Genomic DNA, 17,360 nt, shown 5'->3' on the forward strand with positions numbered 1-17,360 from the left:
ACGGGGATTGACACACGCAGTACACTTCTTGTTTGGGCTATCGCTGCAAGGTACAGAAATTCTATGTCGATAGGCCTTGGCGACCTTGCAGAATTGATTTAGGTACAGTAGTTGTAACTTGTCTTAAGTATGGGGTCGACGATGATAGGTTTTTAGGGTCAAATCATATGCTTTCTTTTGCCTTTAGAGTGTATAAAGTTGTGAAAAGGGGAAAGTTGAAGCGAATATCATGCGCACAGGAGGATGAAAAGAGGGCGATGATAGAAAAAAAAAATGGGGATGATGGATTGAGAATCGCCTACAGCCCGCGATTGTCACAAAGATAGCCTATCGTCTCATCTTTAATCATGTCGTGGATACATGCTCAGGTCTTGGTATGGGTCTACGACTAGGCTGCGTGTGGACGGTTCTCAAGGTAGAGGAGTGGCCTTGGTCAGAATATGGCGTGCATACGTATTTTGATGTAGCAAGTTTGAGGCATCCGACCTGACGATCGTGAACGGAATGGGCGAGAGAAGGTTGAAGGTCTGATAGCTGGTCTCATGTTTAGATAGTAGACGGTAGATAGTGATAATGGTGAGAACTACTCAGTGGAGGTTGGATTACTCGGCATAATTGTTGTGCTCTATTGTCATTCACGATACACAGAATGTCGCGGTTATTGCAAGAATTTTCAGCATGCAGATTTATATTGATTAATAGATGAATTGGTAGTATATTTTCCCAAGTGTTGTGATACTTGGATAGGATGAATGTAAGTGCCGAAGGGTGGGTGGTGACACAGGATGGATGGGATGGCAATTATTTCTGGTGTCCGTTTCAATAGTCTCGAATTAGCTACCATGGTAGATGACGAAGTTTGCATTATCTGTGCCCAAGGAGACCTTTCATCTGTGGCTTAGTAGGTTGGTGTGTATACTGGCTGGCCACAACCACACCTCTATAGAGTGTTCACCTAGCAACTAAAGGTTTTTAACTTCCTGGCGACCACTCAGTAAAAATCGAGAGAGAGAACAGTGTAACATACAGAATAAGTACTGATTGGCTCAAATAAGTTTGTAAATCGGGGTGTAATCCGATCAAGTAAATGTGGAGATTTGCGTTGCGTTCATCATTTCAGAAATTCATAAATATATGCAAGAAGCGAAAGGGGAAGAGAAGGACGTGCTCATAACAGGGGTTCGGTACCGAAAATTAAGGGAGTCAGCAGTCAAACAAAAAGTATACATCTAGATAGGGTTTGTAGCTGAGAAGGAAGAATAAGCAAGCTTCGTAGTAAGAACTTTCTTATTAAGCTCCTCGATTGGATAAATAATTCTTCAAGTAGAGAGGCACAATACATGGTAGTGTCCCAGCAATATTATTCTGCGAAATAATGGTACCCTATTAGATTAGCTCATGCTGGCCCTAATGTTCGTGGATTAACAGCTTGGCGATGATGAGGATTAAATATCCCGAATGGTCCCTTGCAGTCTTTAAAGGTTACAGGTTGACAAATTAGATCAGGACAGTATCTCTCTCAGCGCCAAGAGTATCCTCTAGGATTTCGTGGGAATATCGCGATGGAGGCCAGAGAAGGTTATCCGTAGGATGAGCCTCTACATAGCCTTGTAGGTCATCTGTACATCTGTCGAAGAAAAGATCTATCTTGAGTCTAGAAGTCGAAAGTTGGTGATGCAATCAATAGTCACGATAATCATTCAGGTGGTGAACGGATCGGTCCATCGTCCTTACAATGTACATAGTGTTAGCACCTTACCAACAATTAGCTTTAGCTGAAGGAGATCATAATCTTTTCGCGGCATACATTAATACTCAAAATACAGATCACCAATAATGCACGCCAATCTTTACAATTTCGCGATCACGCATAAAAGTGTTTCTTCCTCCAGAAACCATCGTGTACCACCGCATACGGAAATCCTCATCGCTTCTTCCTCTGCCCCCTTCATTGAAGATTAGAGATCCCTACGAACTCACGAGTCACCAGACAAAACAAACGACTCATTGCTGATACATAGGTAGCATCGCATTGCAAAAATCCTTTCGTTCTGTAAGCCTCACTGCGATTAGACATCATTCCATTTTTATATATTTGCGATCCAGTCGAACAGGTCAGCCCGTGACTCCTATGAGATCATCTAATTAATCTGTGCCCTCAATAATGCATCGCAGTATGATGTACAAAACAACAGAAGCCCCCAAAAAACATTACTGCTTCCCAAACATTTACAATACATCATTCCACCGCACACTAAATTCCCTTGCTAGAAATTAACATGCAACAGCTGCTGCTGCAATACATTCCCCAAAAGGCAACACACGCCGTAAACAAACAAACAGTAACATCTAAACTCATCCAGAAATGTCATTTCGAACCCTAAATCCATGAAGTCAGGGAAATCCATACAACGACCCTGCCAACATGTTTCAGCAAAATGAATTTTATTCCTTGTCGACGATATCATATTCGTATCCATATCCATATCCATATCCATATCCATATCCATATCCATATCCATATCCATATCTATATCCACCACCCATACTCGAGCCATATCATTATCCCAATGTAATACGAACGATGAAATCTTGCAAATTAATATATTTGAATTTTGCTCGTACTTAGGTATCTAGGTATGTATTCTACAACTCTGTTCTCCGCAGTCCGCACGGAGGAGAGAGTCAATCTGCCTTTTCTCCGTCGAAGGACTACGATGTATGTATGTATGTATGTATGTATGTATGTATGTATGTAACCGAGGTCAACATACCTAGCCACACCACAGTAGCAACATTTATTTCACTACCTACCTACACACATTGTAAACAATTAAATTGACATGCACTTCTGCTCTTCGGTCCCGACAGTGAATATAACCTCCGATATCCCTGGCAAGGAAGGACTCTTCCTCCCTACCTACACATTTATGAAACCTTCTCTACGCAGTACATCATCCATCATCATATATGCAATACACTCATCCATCCCCCTCCACGAACCCAGAAATTCCCACCGTTTTTACATCAAAAGCCCAGACGACAGCCATTACAGCAATGACAAATGACAAGCATTACATTCCTTGCTCTCTCCAAAACTCAAACCCTAGTCTCCATTTGCATTCGATTCTAAATCTAAAATTCCGCTCTACAAAAAAGCTAAGCATTCAGCAACTAACTACACAATACCTACTGGTACACACTCAATGCTAAGTCATACATACTCAAGACTCAGTATACCAAGATTCGATAGCGTCTACATGGATACCGTATCGAGCGGAGCCTGGGCAGCGCTCGCACTTTCATAATTACATACCATCGGGATACAATAATGGAGACGAAATGGAGACGGCGGAACGGATAATGGATACATAGCTAGAAATAGAACATAACACTGGGGCAAGCTGCAAAAATATTCCTTTAGCGCACACAAGGCAGTTGTATTTCGAGAGTGGATTGAAAAGGTCCTAAAATATCTACTCTTCAATTCAATTCCACAACAACGGAGAGGGGATGAATTTCCAAATTAAATATATTTCGGAGCAGGTCGCCCGCTCACCCACTCATAAAGTTGGCGGGCCAAGTCCCGGAAAAACCCCCGCTGCATTAATGAATGATGATATACTAGATGAGAAATGTCCACAATGTAACGTATTAAATTCAGCTCAAAAATTCACAGATACATGGCGGGAAAAGTCTTCCTATGTATTGCGTAAGTTTGTATTAGAGTATTGAGATATGCCAGGAGAAATCTGTGTTTCCAACAGTGACATTGACACATCCAAATCGCAAAGATCCTTTGCAGCTCCAACCAAGGCTACGCTTTGTCAAATGACGCGTAACGCGTTCCTTAACACCAATCATATACAAGATAGACCGAGCATTGTACCCCAACCATGATGGCCTTCCTGATCAGCAAAGATCAGGTGAATCTAACCGTCCATATCCACGTGCGCCAAGCCAACCTCAGACATCTATGCTTTCATGTCCATTCCGCATGCAAATACTTTTTCATACATTAATCGTCGCGTCGTCGTCCTATGGAGGACTCATGTTGCTTTTTGGTAATAATATCCGTGATCTGACAATCTGATGATCTAACTGCCAGATGCTCGTCTCATCATAGGCAGAGCATGAATGGTGCCGATATCACAGCTTCTTTCATTGAAACTCCACATTTACACTTTCCCAAAAGCCCCTCAATAGCTAGTAGATAAGGAAGAGTAATCGTCGTCTGCTCTGTTGTTCTCTAAATCCATAGTCGTTGCATGAAACATCATCGTTTTGAGAGGTAACAATTCCCCATTTAGCTATATAGAGGAATAGCCGATGTGTATGCCGTCTCACATACCCAATTCATCCTCACTTAGCGACGATTGTTTCCTCGTAGGTGAATATCCTTTTTGACGCTTAGCATTGACCAGTTTCGATCGATTTCGAGATCCCGCGTTTCCGAGATCTTTCAAAACACGAAGATTTTCGAATGATCCATGGCTGGAGCTGAGTTCATCATCGCTGCTGTTGTTATGGAAGATGCCTAAGGATGCGGTGTTCCTTCTTCGCATTCCCATTTGAGTTGTTGATGGTGTTTGCACTTCTGGCTCGATAGATTGTTCGTGCTCAATACTATCACGTTTCCTCTTTGTCCCTCGACTTAGTCGCATAGGCCGTTGTGAGCGGATAACTGAAGGTGATTCAAGCTCGACTTCTTCATCTTCAAAGTCGCTAGTCATGCCTTTGATTTCGTTGGTATTGGTGGCAGGTGTTGTTGTTACCCAAGAGCTTATACCTTCTTCCCACCTAAAGCTTGTCGATTCACGGCGAGCCTCTGTTCTCCCCGAATCAGGTCTTTTTGAGCCACCTGCATGAAGCTCACCATCCATAGAATCCGCATAGTCGAGATATTTTTGGCCCGGCGTCACTCGTGCGAAGGCAAATGCGCTATCCACAACAATCCCGTGCCAGATAGTCCTCGCCTTCAAATCTCTACCTGTATTCACCTTTTTGAGTCTCCGATGTATATACTGGAGATATTCAAAACCAGAGTTAGAAGCTCCTTTTCCACAACAACGAGCCACTGAAGTTAAAAACTTAACAGCCTCGTCGTAGGCAGACAGCGGCTTCTGGACAAACGAAAAAGGGACTTCGTCATTTGACTTTGTATTCCCCGTGTGTTCTACACACGTCTCGTACAGAGAGTCGATAATGAGATGTGGGATATCATCTGCATTAGGCTCAGTCACTAGACATGCCAGGAGAAAAATGGTACTTTTGAGAGCGGTTTCCTTGTTATCACGCCCGATAATCTTGAGACAATCCTTCAAAAGCTTGAAATGAGCGCTGCTAATGATGGTGAAGTGGTCAAACTCATGTATTTCATGTGAAGTCAAGTATCCCGCGGGCGTGTCTAGTGCTACCGGTAGTCCTCCAGCACTGTCATTGTCGAGCACGGATTCAGACATTGCCCACTCGTCTTCGCCTTCAAGCCCCCCTTCACCCCTGCTGAGGAGTATGATAGATGTAATAGTCGTCAGCACGCTTAACAATGTTGATCTGCATATTTCATGAAAGCCCGTATCCGACGAGGAGTCAGGCTGTGACACGTAGTCTACAAGGCGTGGCAGTACGGCATCCATGAGCATCGTAGCATCTGCTCTCGCATGATTCAATGATAAATCCTGCATCAAACCAGTCCAAACGGGGGCAAATGCTGATGTTGCTACCCATGGGAGCGGAAGGTTTCCACTTTGAATCAACAAGGAAAATTGCCGATACGCAAACCCAGTACGCATTGTTTCTTCCACGAAGCTACGAAGCGTTGCCAGTGGCCCAGGCAATGCATGATTTTGAGCTCTTTGGTTTGGAGCAGGAGACTTATATACTGAAAGTAGACTTGAAAGTAATAGTTCTGCTTCGTCGTAATGTCCTGAATATATACAAAGATCGACGAGTAGTTCACTAAAGTTAAATTCCAAAAGCCCTTCCAAAATTGCATCGCGAATTATCTGAACACCATGAGCTCGAACCAGAGTTCGAAGGTGTTTCCAGCCCCGATCAGATACGCCAAAAAACCGCTCGAGTCCATCGTAAGTCTCTGTGGAAACATCTCTCCTTTCAATGGTCGAGTAAGAACCTACATTTTTGACCTCACTAGAGAATAACTTTTCCTCCATGGTAATACACTTTGGTACTGTTGCGAGGCACATGGATAGCAATGATTTAGGTCCTCTTCTGTGATTCTTATGTGTAGTAGAACGTGTTGCCTTTAGTAATGCATCAAGGCCATTATAAATACCTTCTAGAGTATGAAAGCTAGTAGCACCCATTGTACCCCGCATCTTGCTCAAAACTTGAGCGCTATTACCTGTTGGGTGAGCGCGAATAGGCGCATCGGTAGCTAGAATAGACTTTGGCCTCCTGCGTTGGCAATCCTCAGGTATAGTCCATATTGGGAGATAGGGCGGGGTGGTTTGTCTCCACGGTGCAGATGGTCTCCGTGCTCGGTTGAGCACTGGCGTTGGAACTACAATATCTTCAGTTGAAAGATCAGTTGAGGCTACCACTCTCCCATATGGTTGTAACTGTAGAGAAGACTCTGAGATGTTGACATGTCGCCTCGATCCTCTGGCATCTCTTCTTTTACAAGTTGCTTTCCAGCTATATGTCGTACTAACCCTCTTTCGAGCACCCCAGATTGGATCGCCTGATGCGTTGACGTTGTAATCAACGTGCGATCTGCCCTTCTGAGATTGGGCATTTACACAGTTGAGGGAGCTCTGTTTACTTTTACGTAGGATTGAAATTCGGGAGGTCAAAGGTCGCAATAAACGATTGCATCGAGCTGTAGTCCAATCCTTTTCGGCATCCTGATCAAGTCGCCAATTATTCAATGTTGATTCATCGCGTCGCACTGGAGTGAAACTATTGGAGAAGCTTTCCGATTCTGTTCCCAATGGAACACCCCCCTCTTGCATGATATTAACCTATAGTTTGGGTCATCAATTTGATTAAACCCCAGCCAAAGAAACGGGGATCAAGCATACTGATTCTGATTGAGTTCGATGTATTAATTGGATTCTGCGCGATAAGTGATAAGACAGAATCGTAATTCTCGCAGCAAATAATTATATTCTATAGAAGAATGCAAGAAGCAATACTCTAGAGAATGAATCTATAATAGCAAAAGAAATTAGGAATTGTATGCAAATAAGAAAGGTAAGGTTGATGTTGTTTGATGTTGATGTTTTTGAGAGAGAGAGAGGAGACTCGCTAGGGATATGTAGTGAACAAATGCCGTGTAGTGGTGATGTCAGCAAGGATTGTCATAATACTGGTACGGGCCGGGTTTTTCCGTGCATTCAACTAAATTTTGTACTTGCCCTTTTGGATTTGAAGAAAGTGGAATAAATTTATTCTTCACTTGCACATAATTCATCCATAACAGAAGAGGGGTTTTTTTCTTTTCTCTCTACACTCCATTTGTACAACAAAATCAACAAAGTCTTTTTTGAATTCCTGCCATTTCTTGTGTTGGAATATCGATTTGTACCTTCTTCTCTTTTTATTGTATTATACCTACGTAAGAGAGCTTTTCAAGGTACAAAATGGCTGTAAACAATGAGGTTAACAACACCACTTCTGGTAAGCCACCCTAAGCACTTTATAGAGCTCGAAAAGCGCTTCAAAATACATATTTACTCCAGTTTCAATTCAATTGATCTTTTCATTTCACTGTGTGGCCTATTATGAGTCATCTACTAACATTGGACGCCTTTAGAAACCCCTACCGATGTTTCAAGCAGCTCGCAAAAGCTTGCCACTGAAGAGACTGCCATAACTAATGGTGTTGACCACGAAGAAGAAGATGGTGGGGAAGCGGGCGGTGAAGGTAGGATTAGTTGGCAGTTCAAAGACTTATCCAGATTTTATGCTAATGCGAGAACGTAGTCTTTCAATTGACTGTGGTGCTTCCCCGCGAGCCCCATAAAATTCAGATCATCGTGAGTGAAACCCCCTCACAAGATATGCAGATTCAATGCTCAGATAGCTAGGTCTCTTCTCAAGAAGCTATACACGATGTTCGCCAATCAATAATCGAGCTGCCCGGAACCTTCCAGTACTCATGTTTCCACCTCGAGCACAAGGGAGAGAGAATAAATGACTTCGTTCAGATATCCGAGGTCCCTGGTTTAACGGCGGACTCAGAAATACACTTAGTCGAGGACCCGTACACGGAGAAAGAGGCAAGAATACATATTATTAGAGTGCGGGAGCTTATTGGTGCTGCCGGGGATCGTACCGATACCTTGAATGGTATTATTTCAGGAGCTTCGCTGCTTGATTCGGTCACATCAAAGGAATCCAGTCAAAACGGCACGAGTACAGCTCCTTCACATCCAATGGTCGGATTTGACTTCCAAGCTTCCGGCAATCTCTCGACCCTTCTACCAAGAGCACAAGAGCCAGGGCCAAAAACTGTCAAGTCAATTTCAGTCTCTCCTTGGAATCCCCCACCCTACCATCTTAGACAGAAGGGACATTTGCTCTACCTACAGGTCACTACAAACGAGGGGGAGCAATTCCAGATCACATCTCACGTATCTGGCTTCTACGTGAACAAGTCTTCAACAGGCAAATTTGATCCATCGCCAAAATCTGCGCCAAAAGCCCATTCCGCGCACTCACTTTTAGCACTTCTTAGTGACTTGTCTCCATCATTTGAGGAATCCTTCAAGAGCCTCCAGGAATATAACAACACCAAAGAACCTTTGGCTACATTCCAAATCACAAATGCAACTCCCTCAAATCCATGGATTGTGCCATCAGCAACGGCGCCCCTTGTTGCACATCAAGCTGATATAACACGCACTCAAGAAAATTATCTGATTGCTGGAATTGAAAATAGCGAGACTTTGCGAGATTGGAATGAAGAATTCCAGTCTACTAGAGAACTACCAAAAGACACTGTCCAGGATCGTGTATTCCGAGAGCGATTGACTTCGAAGTTATTCGCTGACTACAACGATGCTGCAGCTCGTGGTGCGATTCTAGTTGCTAGGGGTGAAATAGCTCCTCTCAACCCAACTGAAGGCAAAGACGCTCAAATTTTTGTCTACAATAACGTTTTCTTTTCCTTTGGAGCCGATGGCGTGGGTACTTTTGCCTCAGAGGGTGGTGACGAGGCTGCTAGGGCAGCAGTAGGCAAGGATGTTATGGGAGTCCGTATGGTCAACCAATTGGACATCGACGGCTTGTTTACTCCAGGAACTGTAGTTGTTGATTACCTTGGAAAGCGCATTGTTGGACAAAGTATTGTGCCAGGAATATTCAAACAACGTGACCCAGGCGAGAACCAAATTGATTATGGTGCAGTGGATGGCAAAGACATTGTCGCATCGGATGAGAAGTTTGTGTCTGTTTTCGAGAAGCTTTCCAAGGCCTTGAAAGTCAAAAAGCATGCAGTTTGGGACAAAGATGCAAAGCGTCATGATCTCGAAGGCAGTATCGAAACCAAAGGTCTTTTGGGTACTGACGGAAGAAAATACGTTCTTGATTTGTATAGAGTTACCCCATTGGATATTACTTGGATGGAGGAAGTCGGTACTGCACTTGACAGCCCCAAGGAGGTTGATTCGGCGAGTGAATCGGCATATCCACATCGCATGACAGTTATCCGACCTGAATTGGTCGAGGCTTACTGGAAAGTAAAGATGCGCGAATGGGTCAACGGCGAATTGGAACGTAAGCGCCAGGCTCAGAAAACCGTTGAGCCTACTACCGAAGGAAAGGAAATCGAAGCCGCAACTGAGGCATCGGAGCCAGCCAAGAGCGAGAAGCCAACCGAGAATGGAGAAGTGGCCAAGAAGAGCGAATCGGATGAGGTTGCAGAACCCAGCAAGCCTGATCAAGAAAGAATTGATATTGGCGATTTCAAGTTTGCATTGAACCCAGATGCTTTCAGTGGACAGCAGCCACAAACTGATGAAGAGAAGGCCGAATTTGCCGAGGATGAACAGCAAGTTCGATTGGTTTGTGAGTTCTTGCGCAAGACAGTGTTACCCGAACTTGTGAAGGATCTCAAGGAAGGTGATGTTGGTTTCCCTATGGATGGACAGTCTTTAAGCAGGCTCCTTCATAAACGTGGTATCAATCTCAGATACCTCGGCCAAGTTGCTACTCTTGCGGATGGCAAGAGACTCGAGTCCTTACGCATTTTGGCGGTTCAAGAGATGGTGTCGAGAGCATTCAAGCATGTCGCTGGCAATTATCTCCGTTACCTCCCTATTCCTTTGACAAGCTCATGTATTGCCCATCTTCTCAATTGCTTGCTCGGCACAGATTTGAACGCAGCTCCAAAACCAGATGTTGATGAAGCTATGGCTGCGCTTTATCCAGAGGCAGATTTGAAATTCAAGGAGGTTACCCCAGAGAGTCTCAGAACAGAGATTGAAGGTCAAGTTCTCCGTCGTTTCCGATATACCCTCGACTCTACATGGACTGCAGGCATCAAACATTTGCAACTTCTTCGCGAAGTTTCCTTGAAGCTTGGTATTCAATTGGAGATGAAGCCTTACCATTTCACAAAGCAATCGCAGACTGAAGCAGCAGCAGCCCCACCAGCAACTAATGGAGAGGCTACAAAGGAAACGGCTCCCACTGGAAAGAGCACCAGCAGCAAGAAGAAGAAGAAGAATGCCCGTGAAGCTTCTCCTGCATCTGTTGTATCTGCAAACGCCGCATCGCCTGTCACCTTCAACCCAGATGATATCCTTAACACAGTTCCAATCATCAAAGAGGCGTCTCCAAGAAGCTCCCTTGCAGAAGAAGCTTTAGAAGCTGGACGTATTTCTCTTCTACAGGACCAAAAGAAGTTGGGTCAAGAATTACTCTTGGAATCTTTGTCATTACACGAGCAGATTTATGGCATTCTTCACCCTGAAGTGGCGAGAGTATACAACTCCTTGTCGATGCTTTATTATCAACTCGACGAGAAGGAGGCTGCTATGGAACTCGCCCGCAAGGCTGTTATAGTTTCCGAGAGAACATTAGGTGTTGACAATGCTGAGACACTTTTGAACTATCTCAACCTTGGACTCATTGCACACGCAAGTGGAGAGACCAAGTTGGCTTTGACATACATCAAGCACGCTTTGGATTTGTGGAAGGTCGTCTACGGTCCAAACCATCCTGACTCTATCACAACAATCAACAATGCTGCAGTTATGCTGCAACACTTGAAGGAATATCACGATTCTCGCACATGGTTTGAAGCATCCCTCAAAATTTGTGAGGAGGTTTACGGAAAGCATTCTATTAATGCTGCAACCTTGCTCTTCCAATTGGCTCAAGCTTTGGCATTGGATCAAGACTCCAAATCCGCTGTCAACCGTATGCGCGAGTCTTACAACATCTTCCTTACTGAGTTAGGCGCAGAGGACAAGAACACTAAGGAAGCAGAGAAATGGCTTGAACAGCTTACTCAAAATGCTGTATCGATTGCCAAACACGCAAAGGATGTTCAAGCCCGCAGAAACAGAGGAATTCGAGTATCTCCTCGTGTCACTCTTGGACAGACCCAGGTCCAACCCCAAATCGGCCAAACTGTTGAAGCTGCTGCTGGTCGAGATGCTCCTAGGGGACTCGATTCGCGAAGCATTGATGAGCTTCTCAAATTCATTGAAGGAAGCGATCAAAGCAATCAAAACAAGAAACGACCTGGTCGAAGTAACCCAAAGCGACGAGGGGGTGCTGCGGCCGCCGCTGGCAAATAAGGCATAGGGTCGGAGTATAAAATCTAAAATTTAGCATTGGGCGGCGTAAAAGTTATTAAAATTCATTTCTGCTAGTGTATCAACAATCCGTTTTCATTTACCTCTTTCATATACTCAGGAGTGGACTTGGCTGGTCAGCATTTACGTGTCTATGTTTTACGACCCGATTTGATGTATAAACTGAATAGCCCATGGGATATTAGGGGTAATGGGCAGTTGTACATTCATGTATCATGATTTAAGACGCATTACGGAATCAAAAAAAGACATCTTCTCTCCCTCATTATATATACATTAACGATCGAATGCTTTTCTTAGCAGGTGGTGATTCTTGACGTCGGTGTGTATTACACATCATACATAAGATGTGACAATAGATGATTCATAGATTACTTACATGATAATATCATTGAGCCAAACTTTCCACTATAGACTTCATCCACTTTATGACATGTTGATAGATGCTAGGTAGGTACCTCGTAGGTGGTAACTGATGATTGAGTTGTTGGCTTGAATCAGAAAGTGATCTTGTGATGGAAAGCAGGGGAATGAGGTTCCGATAGTCATCGGCTAAACCAAAAACCGTCACCGCCCGAGTTCTCCTGCCTTGAGCTCCAGCCTCCAACCTAGCTCCTAATCGTGCCCCAATAGATATGAGACAAAGAGTAATCAACCTCACCACGGATTATACAAATACAAATATATCGGATTCTAATCTTTATTTATTTCACTACGTTGCAACATAAGGAAAATAGATCTGTGAATGCCAATTTACGATTAGTTGTAGTTTTGTCAAACTATATGGTTCCTTGATCTAGATACACACACGCCTCCGCCGGTCTGTCCATCGCATATCGTCAAGATGGCGATCAGCCCCAAAGTGCTCATACCATTCCTGGTAGCCATGATGCTGGTTACAGGAGTCTGCAATACGCTTCTCACAAAATATCAAGTCAGTATACGCTTCGAGTCTGTTTCTGTTATCTGCTAACCACAAGCCAGGACAATGTTTGCGTCCGGAATTGTGACGATCCCGATCCCAAGAAACGAGCATTATTCGAGCAGCCGGTCATACAAACGGCTCAAATGTTCGTTGGAGAAATGGGCTGCTGGCTCTTTGTTGGCGCATTTTCTCTTTATCGCCGCTATTTCGCAAAGAACGCAAAGCCCGAAGAGAACGGTTATGAAGCAGTTGATACAAATGAAGGAGAGGCCGCAGATAACGATGGAGCGAGCATCTTGACAACCTCGACTGGAAAGGCAATGGATGTAGATGAAAACAGATTACCATTGGTGGGATGGAGAGTGCTGCTGTTAGCCCTACCTGCTATTTGTGATATCTGTGGAACAACTTTGAGTGAGTAGTCCACGTTCCATATGTTTCATTCATCAGCATTTGTGTCCACAAATCGCATTTGCCATGCTGTTACTAACAGCATTTCTTAGTGAACGTCGGTCTTTTGTTTGTAGTCCCTTCAATTTACCAAATGACTCGAGGGGCTTTGGTGCTCTTTGTTGGAGTTTTCAGTGTACTCTTTTTGAAAAGAAGGCTTCACTTGTTCCAATGGTTCGCGTTGGTGACCGTTGTTCTTGGAGTCGCTGTTGTTGGTCTTGCTGGAGCTCTTTACCAAGATGACAAAGCTGCGCCGTCTTCAATGGCGCTTGTACACGACGCACTAAAGCTAGCCGCAAGAGAAGCCCGAACACCAGAAGCCCTACGCGCTATTATTGGCGTATTTCTAATTGCGGGCGCTCAAATATTCACTGCTTCTCAGTTCGTTTTGGAGGAATACATTCTAGAAAATTACGCTCTGGAACCTCTCAAAGTTGTAGGCTGGGAGGGTCTGTTCGGGTTTGGAGTTACAATTTTCGGTATGATCATTCTCCATCTTGCAGTCGGTAGAACCGCAGCGGGAAGATATGGATACTTCGATCTTGTTGAAGGATGGAGACAAATTACACACTACAAAGCCATTGGAGTCTCAAGTGTGCTTATCATGATTAGCATCGGGTAATTTTCTTCTCTCTGTCTATCTCTTCTTTCTAGCTAACCTTTTTAGTGGCTTCAATTTCTTTGGACTTTCCGTGACCAGAACAGTCAGCGCCACATCTAGGTCCACCATCGACACTTGTCGTACACTCTTTATTTGGATTGTATCACTATTTCTGGGATGGGAAACTTTCAAGTGGTTACAAGTTCTTGGCTTCGTATTACTCGTATACGGAACTTTCTTGTTCAACGACCTTGTCCGACCTCCTTTGAAGTCCTGCGTCGTTCGTGATGTGGATGAGCTCTTGCCGTAAGTTCAATCGAATCTTTCATATCGTCCACCCGTCATTAGATTTTGTCTGGAACCCCCCTTCTTTGTAACATATTTCTGCAACTCGCATTGGTACCTGTGAGTGTTTTTCTGTATGGGCAATTGCTGATTCACAGATTTAGAGAAGAACCTATTGAACATATGTAAATACTCTTAGGAGCCGCATGGGGAGCTGTGTACAGGACGAGCTTTGTTCGGGGAGAATAGTGTTTGTGGAGGAATTAGATCAAGTAAGAGACAGAATATATATTGATAAATTGCGATGAGAGGCGTGCGCGCGTTTTGGTTGGTATCGGATAATGACGGTTTGGGTTGGAGCATTAGTCGGAGGCGCAAATGGGGTTCAGGATTCATATGCATGTAAGCTTGTATGTAAGCCTCAAATTTGTAAAATAAAAATAAATAAAAAAAGAATATAAATCCAAAAAATGTTGAGCATGTGTAGATAATCTATCTGCACGAGATCTGCACGAGATTGAATTCGGAACGTGATAGTCAGTATAGAAACCTGTCTATTCCGTTACCTTGAGGTATACTTTCGGAAGCATCGGGCTGGATTAGGTGAGCCGCGAGTATCGCCTCGATTTTAAAGTTGTATGCAGTGCAGTGCAGTGCAGTGCAGTAACTTTGATTGATTTAAGAGGTTCGCGTATGATTTATTACGAAGTGATCTACCCCACTCCTTGTTTGTGTGGTGGGATGGTTGGTGTTGGGGTTGGGGTTGGGATTTGTTCTGTTTGCTTTAGGAAGGAGGAAGAGGAGAGAGGAGAGAAGAAGAAGAAGAAGAAGAAGAAGAGGAAGAGGAAGAGGAAGAGGAAGAGGGAGGAGGGGGGCGGGGGTGGTGTTGATAATTAGAATAGTCCTGGAGAAGGTAGTTTGGGATCGGTTGATTATGAGACTAGATGTATAATCATGTATTGTTTGTAGTGTTTGGGTTTGGGTTTGGGTTTGATTTGATTTGATTTTTTTGATCTTGATCTTGATCTTTTTGAGGGGGGAAAAGGAAGGAAGGGAGATGATGACATGTGATGGGGTGGGATAGGATGGGATGGGCAGTGATGTATCGTGTGGTTTTTTTGCTTTTTGGGGTTTTTGGGGTTTTTGGGGTTTTTTGTGGTATGTATGTTTTGGTGAGGGGGAATGGGTAGGTTGATTGATTGAGTTTATTTGATGGATTAATTTGATGATGATGTTATGTTGTTGTTGTTGTTGTGTTGTATATTTATTTATTTATTTATCTATTTATTTATCTATCTATCTATCTATCTATCTATCTATCTATCTATCTATCTGTCTATCTAATCTGTAGAGAATATCTAACCTGTAGAAAATATCATCATACGTAGGTAGGTATATACATACATACATACATACATACACAGCTGGATAAAAGACGAAAGAAAGGAAGGAAAGAACGAAGGGAAGGAAAGAAAAGGAAAGGGAGGGAAAGAACATCAGAAAAAGAAATGAATCGGTAAATGGAAGGGAATGGACCGAATGCTTATCTACGGTTGCAGGTGTGATGACTCGTTTTGTTTTGTGAGGAATGGATGGATGAATGAATGGCTCGTCCGACGTTGCTCTGGTGTCTGGAGTGAGTGAGTGAGTTATTCGATGCTGTCGGTAGAGTAGATTTATGGGTGGGGGTGCGTTGATTGGATGGATGGGATGGGATTGGATTGGGGATGTGCGGTGCGTGCATGCGTATGTGCGAATGTGCGGCTCATGGTGGTGGTGGATGGTGGATGGTGGATGGTGGATGGTATGGTATGGTGAGGGAGTACCTAGGTAATGTGTTTTGGTTTTAGCCGCATGGTGGTGTGGGTGTGGGTAGTTGGATGGTTGGATGGTTGGATGGTTGGATGGTTGGATGGTTGGATGGTTGGATGGTTGGATGGTTGGATGGCTTTAGTGATAGGGATGGATGTACTTGTAGCTATATCGCAGGTAGGGTTGGTGAAAGAGTGGGAGAGGAGAGGAGAGGAGAGGAGGGGAGAGGAGAGGAGGGGAAGAGAAGGGAAGAGAAGGGAAGGGAAGGGAAGGGAAGGGAAGGGAAGGGGAGTGTTTTGTGATTTTGTGTGGGTGAGTGAGTGAATGAATGAATAAATGAATGAATGAATGGGGGTTTGGGGATTCAATTTGGATTAGATAAGATTGGATTGGGGGATTGAATGATTGAATGAATGAATGATTGAATGGTTGAGGGGTTGAGGTTGAGGTGCGGGGTTAGGTGATAGGTTATATTATATATTATATATTATATGTGATGTGGTGGTATACATTGTTGTTTATGTAGTATTTACATATGTAGTGAAATTGGAGGGATAGAATGATTTTGAGATTATCAAGTGAGACCTCGATTACTGGAGAGGAATAGAAGTTTCATGAATTAGGAACTTATATGATAATGAGATGAGATGAGAGAAAGTTTTCTAAAGGGTGAGCATTCAGAACGGATGATCAAATGGGAAGGTGGGAGATGAGAGATGAGAGATGGGAGATGGGAGATGAGGATGTGAGAGAGGGGTGAATAGAATGGGATCATATACATTATGCGATACATATATATCTACCTACCTATTTGACAGGGTGAAGGAAGTAGTTTCGAATTCAATGTAACGGTGAATAATATTACTTTTCATCCATCTTCATGTTCATTCGTCTTTGGATCATGGTTGATGCTGTATGTGCTTACTAGCCAGGTTAGATATTTCTGAAGTTTGACCTAATTCAACCTTGAACGAATGAAGCATTCTCATTTGTGCCTGCCCTTCCCCCCCCCTGGTGAAAAACCAAGACAAGTACAGCCTCAATTCTCAACCTTAACAACAGCCGTTAATTCCTGGTTGCAGCTTTCTAATCTAACTGGGTGAGTCGTTTGTTCCACGCAAGAAAGTTCAAGTCAGCGTGGCCGTGTGATACTCGCATTCGTTGCTCACTTAGGAATCGAGTTGGAACTTCGAAGAGAGAGGGAGGCAGAGGGAGAGAGGGCAGAGTGGACAGAGCGAACAAAGAGGGCAAAGAGATAAACCATACTATCTATCTATCAATCAATCAATAACCGTTTTATTTTTCTTCTTTCTTTTTCCCTCCTCCCTTCTCGGCAAGCGAATACTACGATGCGGCGCTCTTCAGCGGCGTAATTCATAATGCTACCCTATCCACCTATGAGGATAAGCCACACATACACCACGCCTACTTGAGTGAGGTACATGAACATGATGTTAACACTGCTATGTATTCACAGTAGTATGTATTGACTTATATA

The 17,360-nt window shown here is 43.7% G+C and overlaps 3 protein-coding genes across 3 annotated transcripts; 2 read left to right on the forward strand and 1 right to left on the reverse strand.

The window, feature by feature from the left end:
• Nucleotides 1-4,343: 4,343 nt before the first annotated feature.
• EAE97_008616 (uncharacterized protein) lies at nucleotides 4,344-6,974 on the reverse strand (the record flags this gene model as incomplete). The annotated part of the gene is made up of 1 exon (XM_038879131.1): nucleotides 4,344-6,974. The coding sequence occupies one exon, from the start codon at nucleotides 6,972-6,974 to the stop codon at nucleotides 4,344-4,346; it is 2,631 nt and encodes an 876-aa protein (XP_038730213.1).
• A 476-nt stretch (nucleotides 6,975-7,450) lies between these two features.
• On the forward strand, nucleotides 7,451-12,185 carry EAE97_008617 (uncharacterized protein). Its single transcript, XM_038879132.1, has 4 exons — nucleotides 7,451-7,641; nucleotides 7,778-7,888; nucleotides 7,948-8,000; nucleotides 8,052-12,185. Exons 1-4 carry the CDS (start codon nucleotides 7,605-7,607, stop codon nucleotides 11,769-11,771), a joined length of 3,921 nt encoding a protein of 1,306 aa, XP_038730214.1. The 5' UTR covers nucleotides 7,451-7,604; the 3' UTR covers nucleotides 11,772-12,185.
• A 448-nt stretch (nucleotides 12,186-12,633) lies between these two features.
• On the forward strand, nucleotides 12,634-14,239 carry EAE97_008618 (uncharacterized protein; the record flags this gene model as incomplete). Its single annotated transcript, XM_038879133.1, has 5 exons — nucleotides 12,634-12,723; nucleotides 12,774-13,128; nucleotides 13,218-13,782; nucleotides 13,832-14,071; nucleotides 14,215-14,239. The coding sequence occupies 5 exons, from the start codon at nucleotides 12,634-12,636 to the stop codon at nucleotides 14,237-14,239; spliced, it is 1,275 nt and encodes a 424-aa protein (XP_038730215.1).
• Nucleotides 14,240-17,360: the final 3,121 nt, after the last annotated feature.

Source organism: Botrytis byssoidea (assembly GCF_014898295.1).
Source record: "Botrytis byssoidea strain MUCL 94 chromosome Unknown BBYS_018, whole genome shotgun sequence".
Taxonomy (NCBI): Eukaryota; Fungi; Ascomycota; class Leotiomycetes; order Helotiales; family Sclerotiniaceae; genus Botrytis; species Botrytis byssoidea.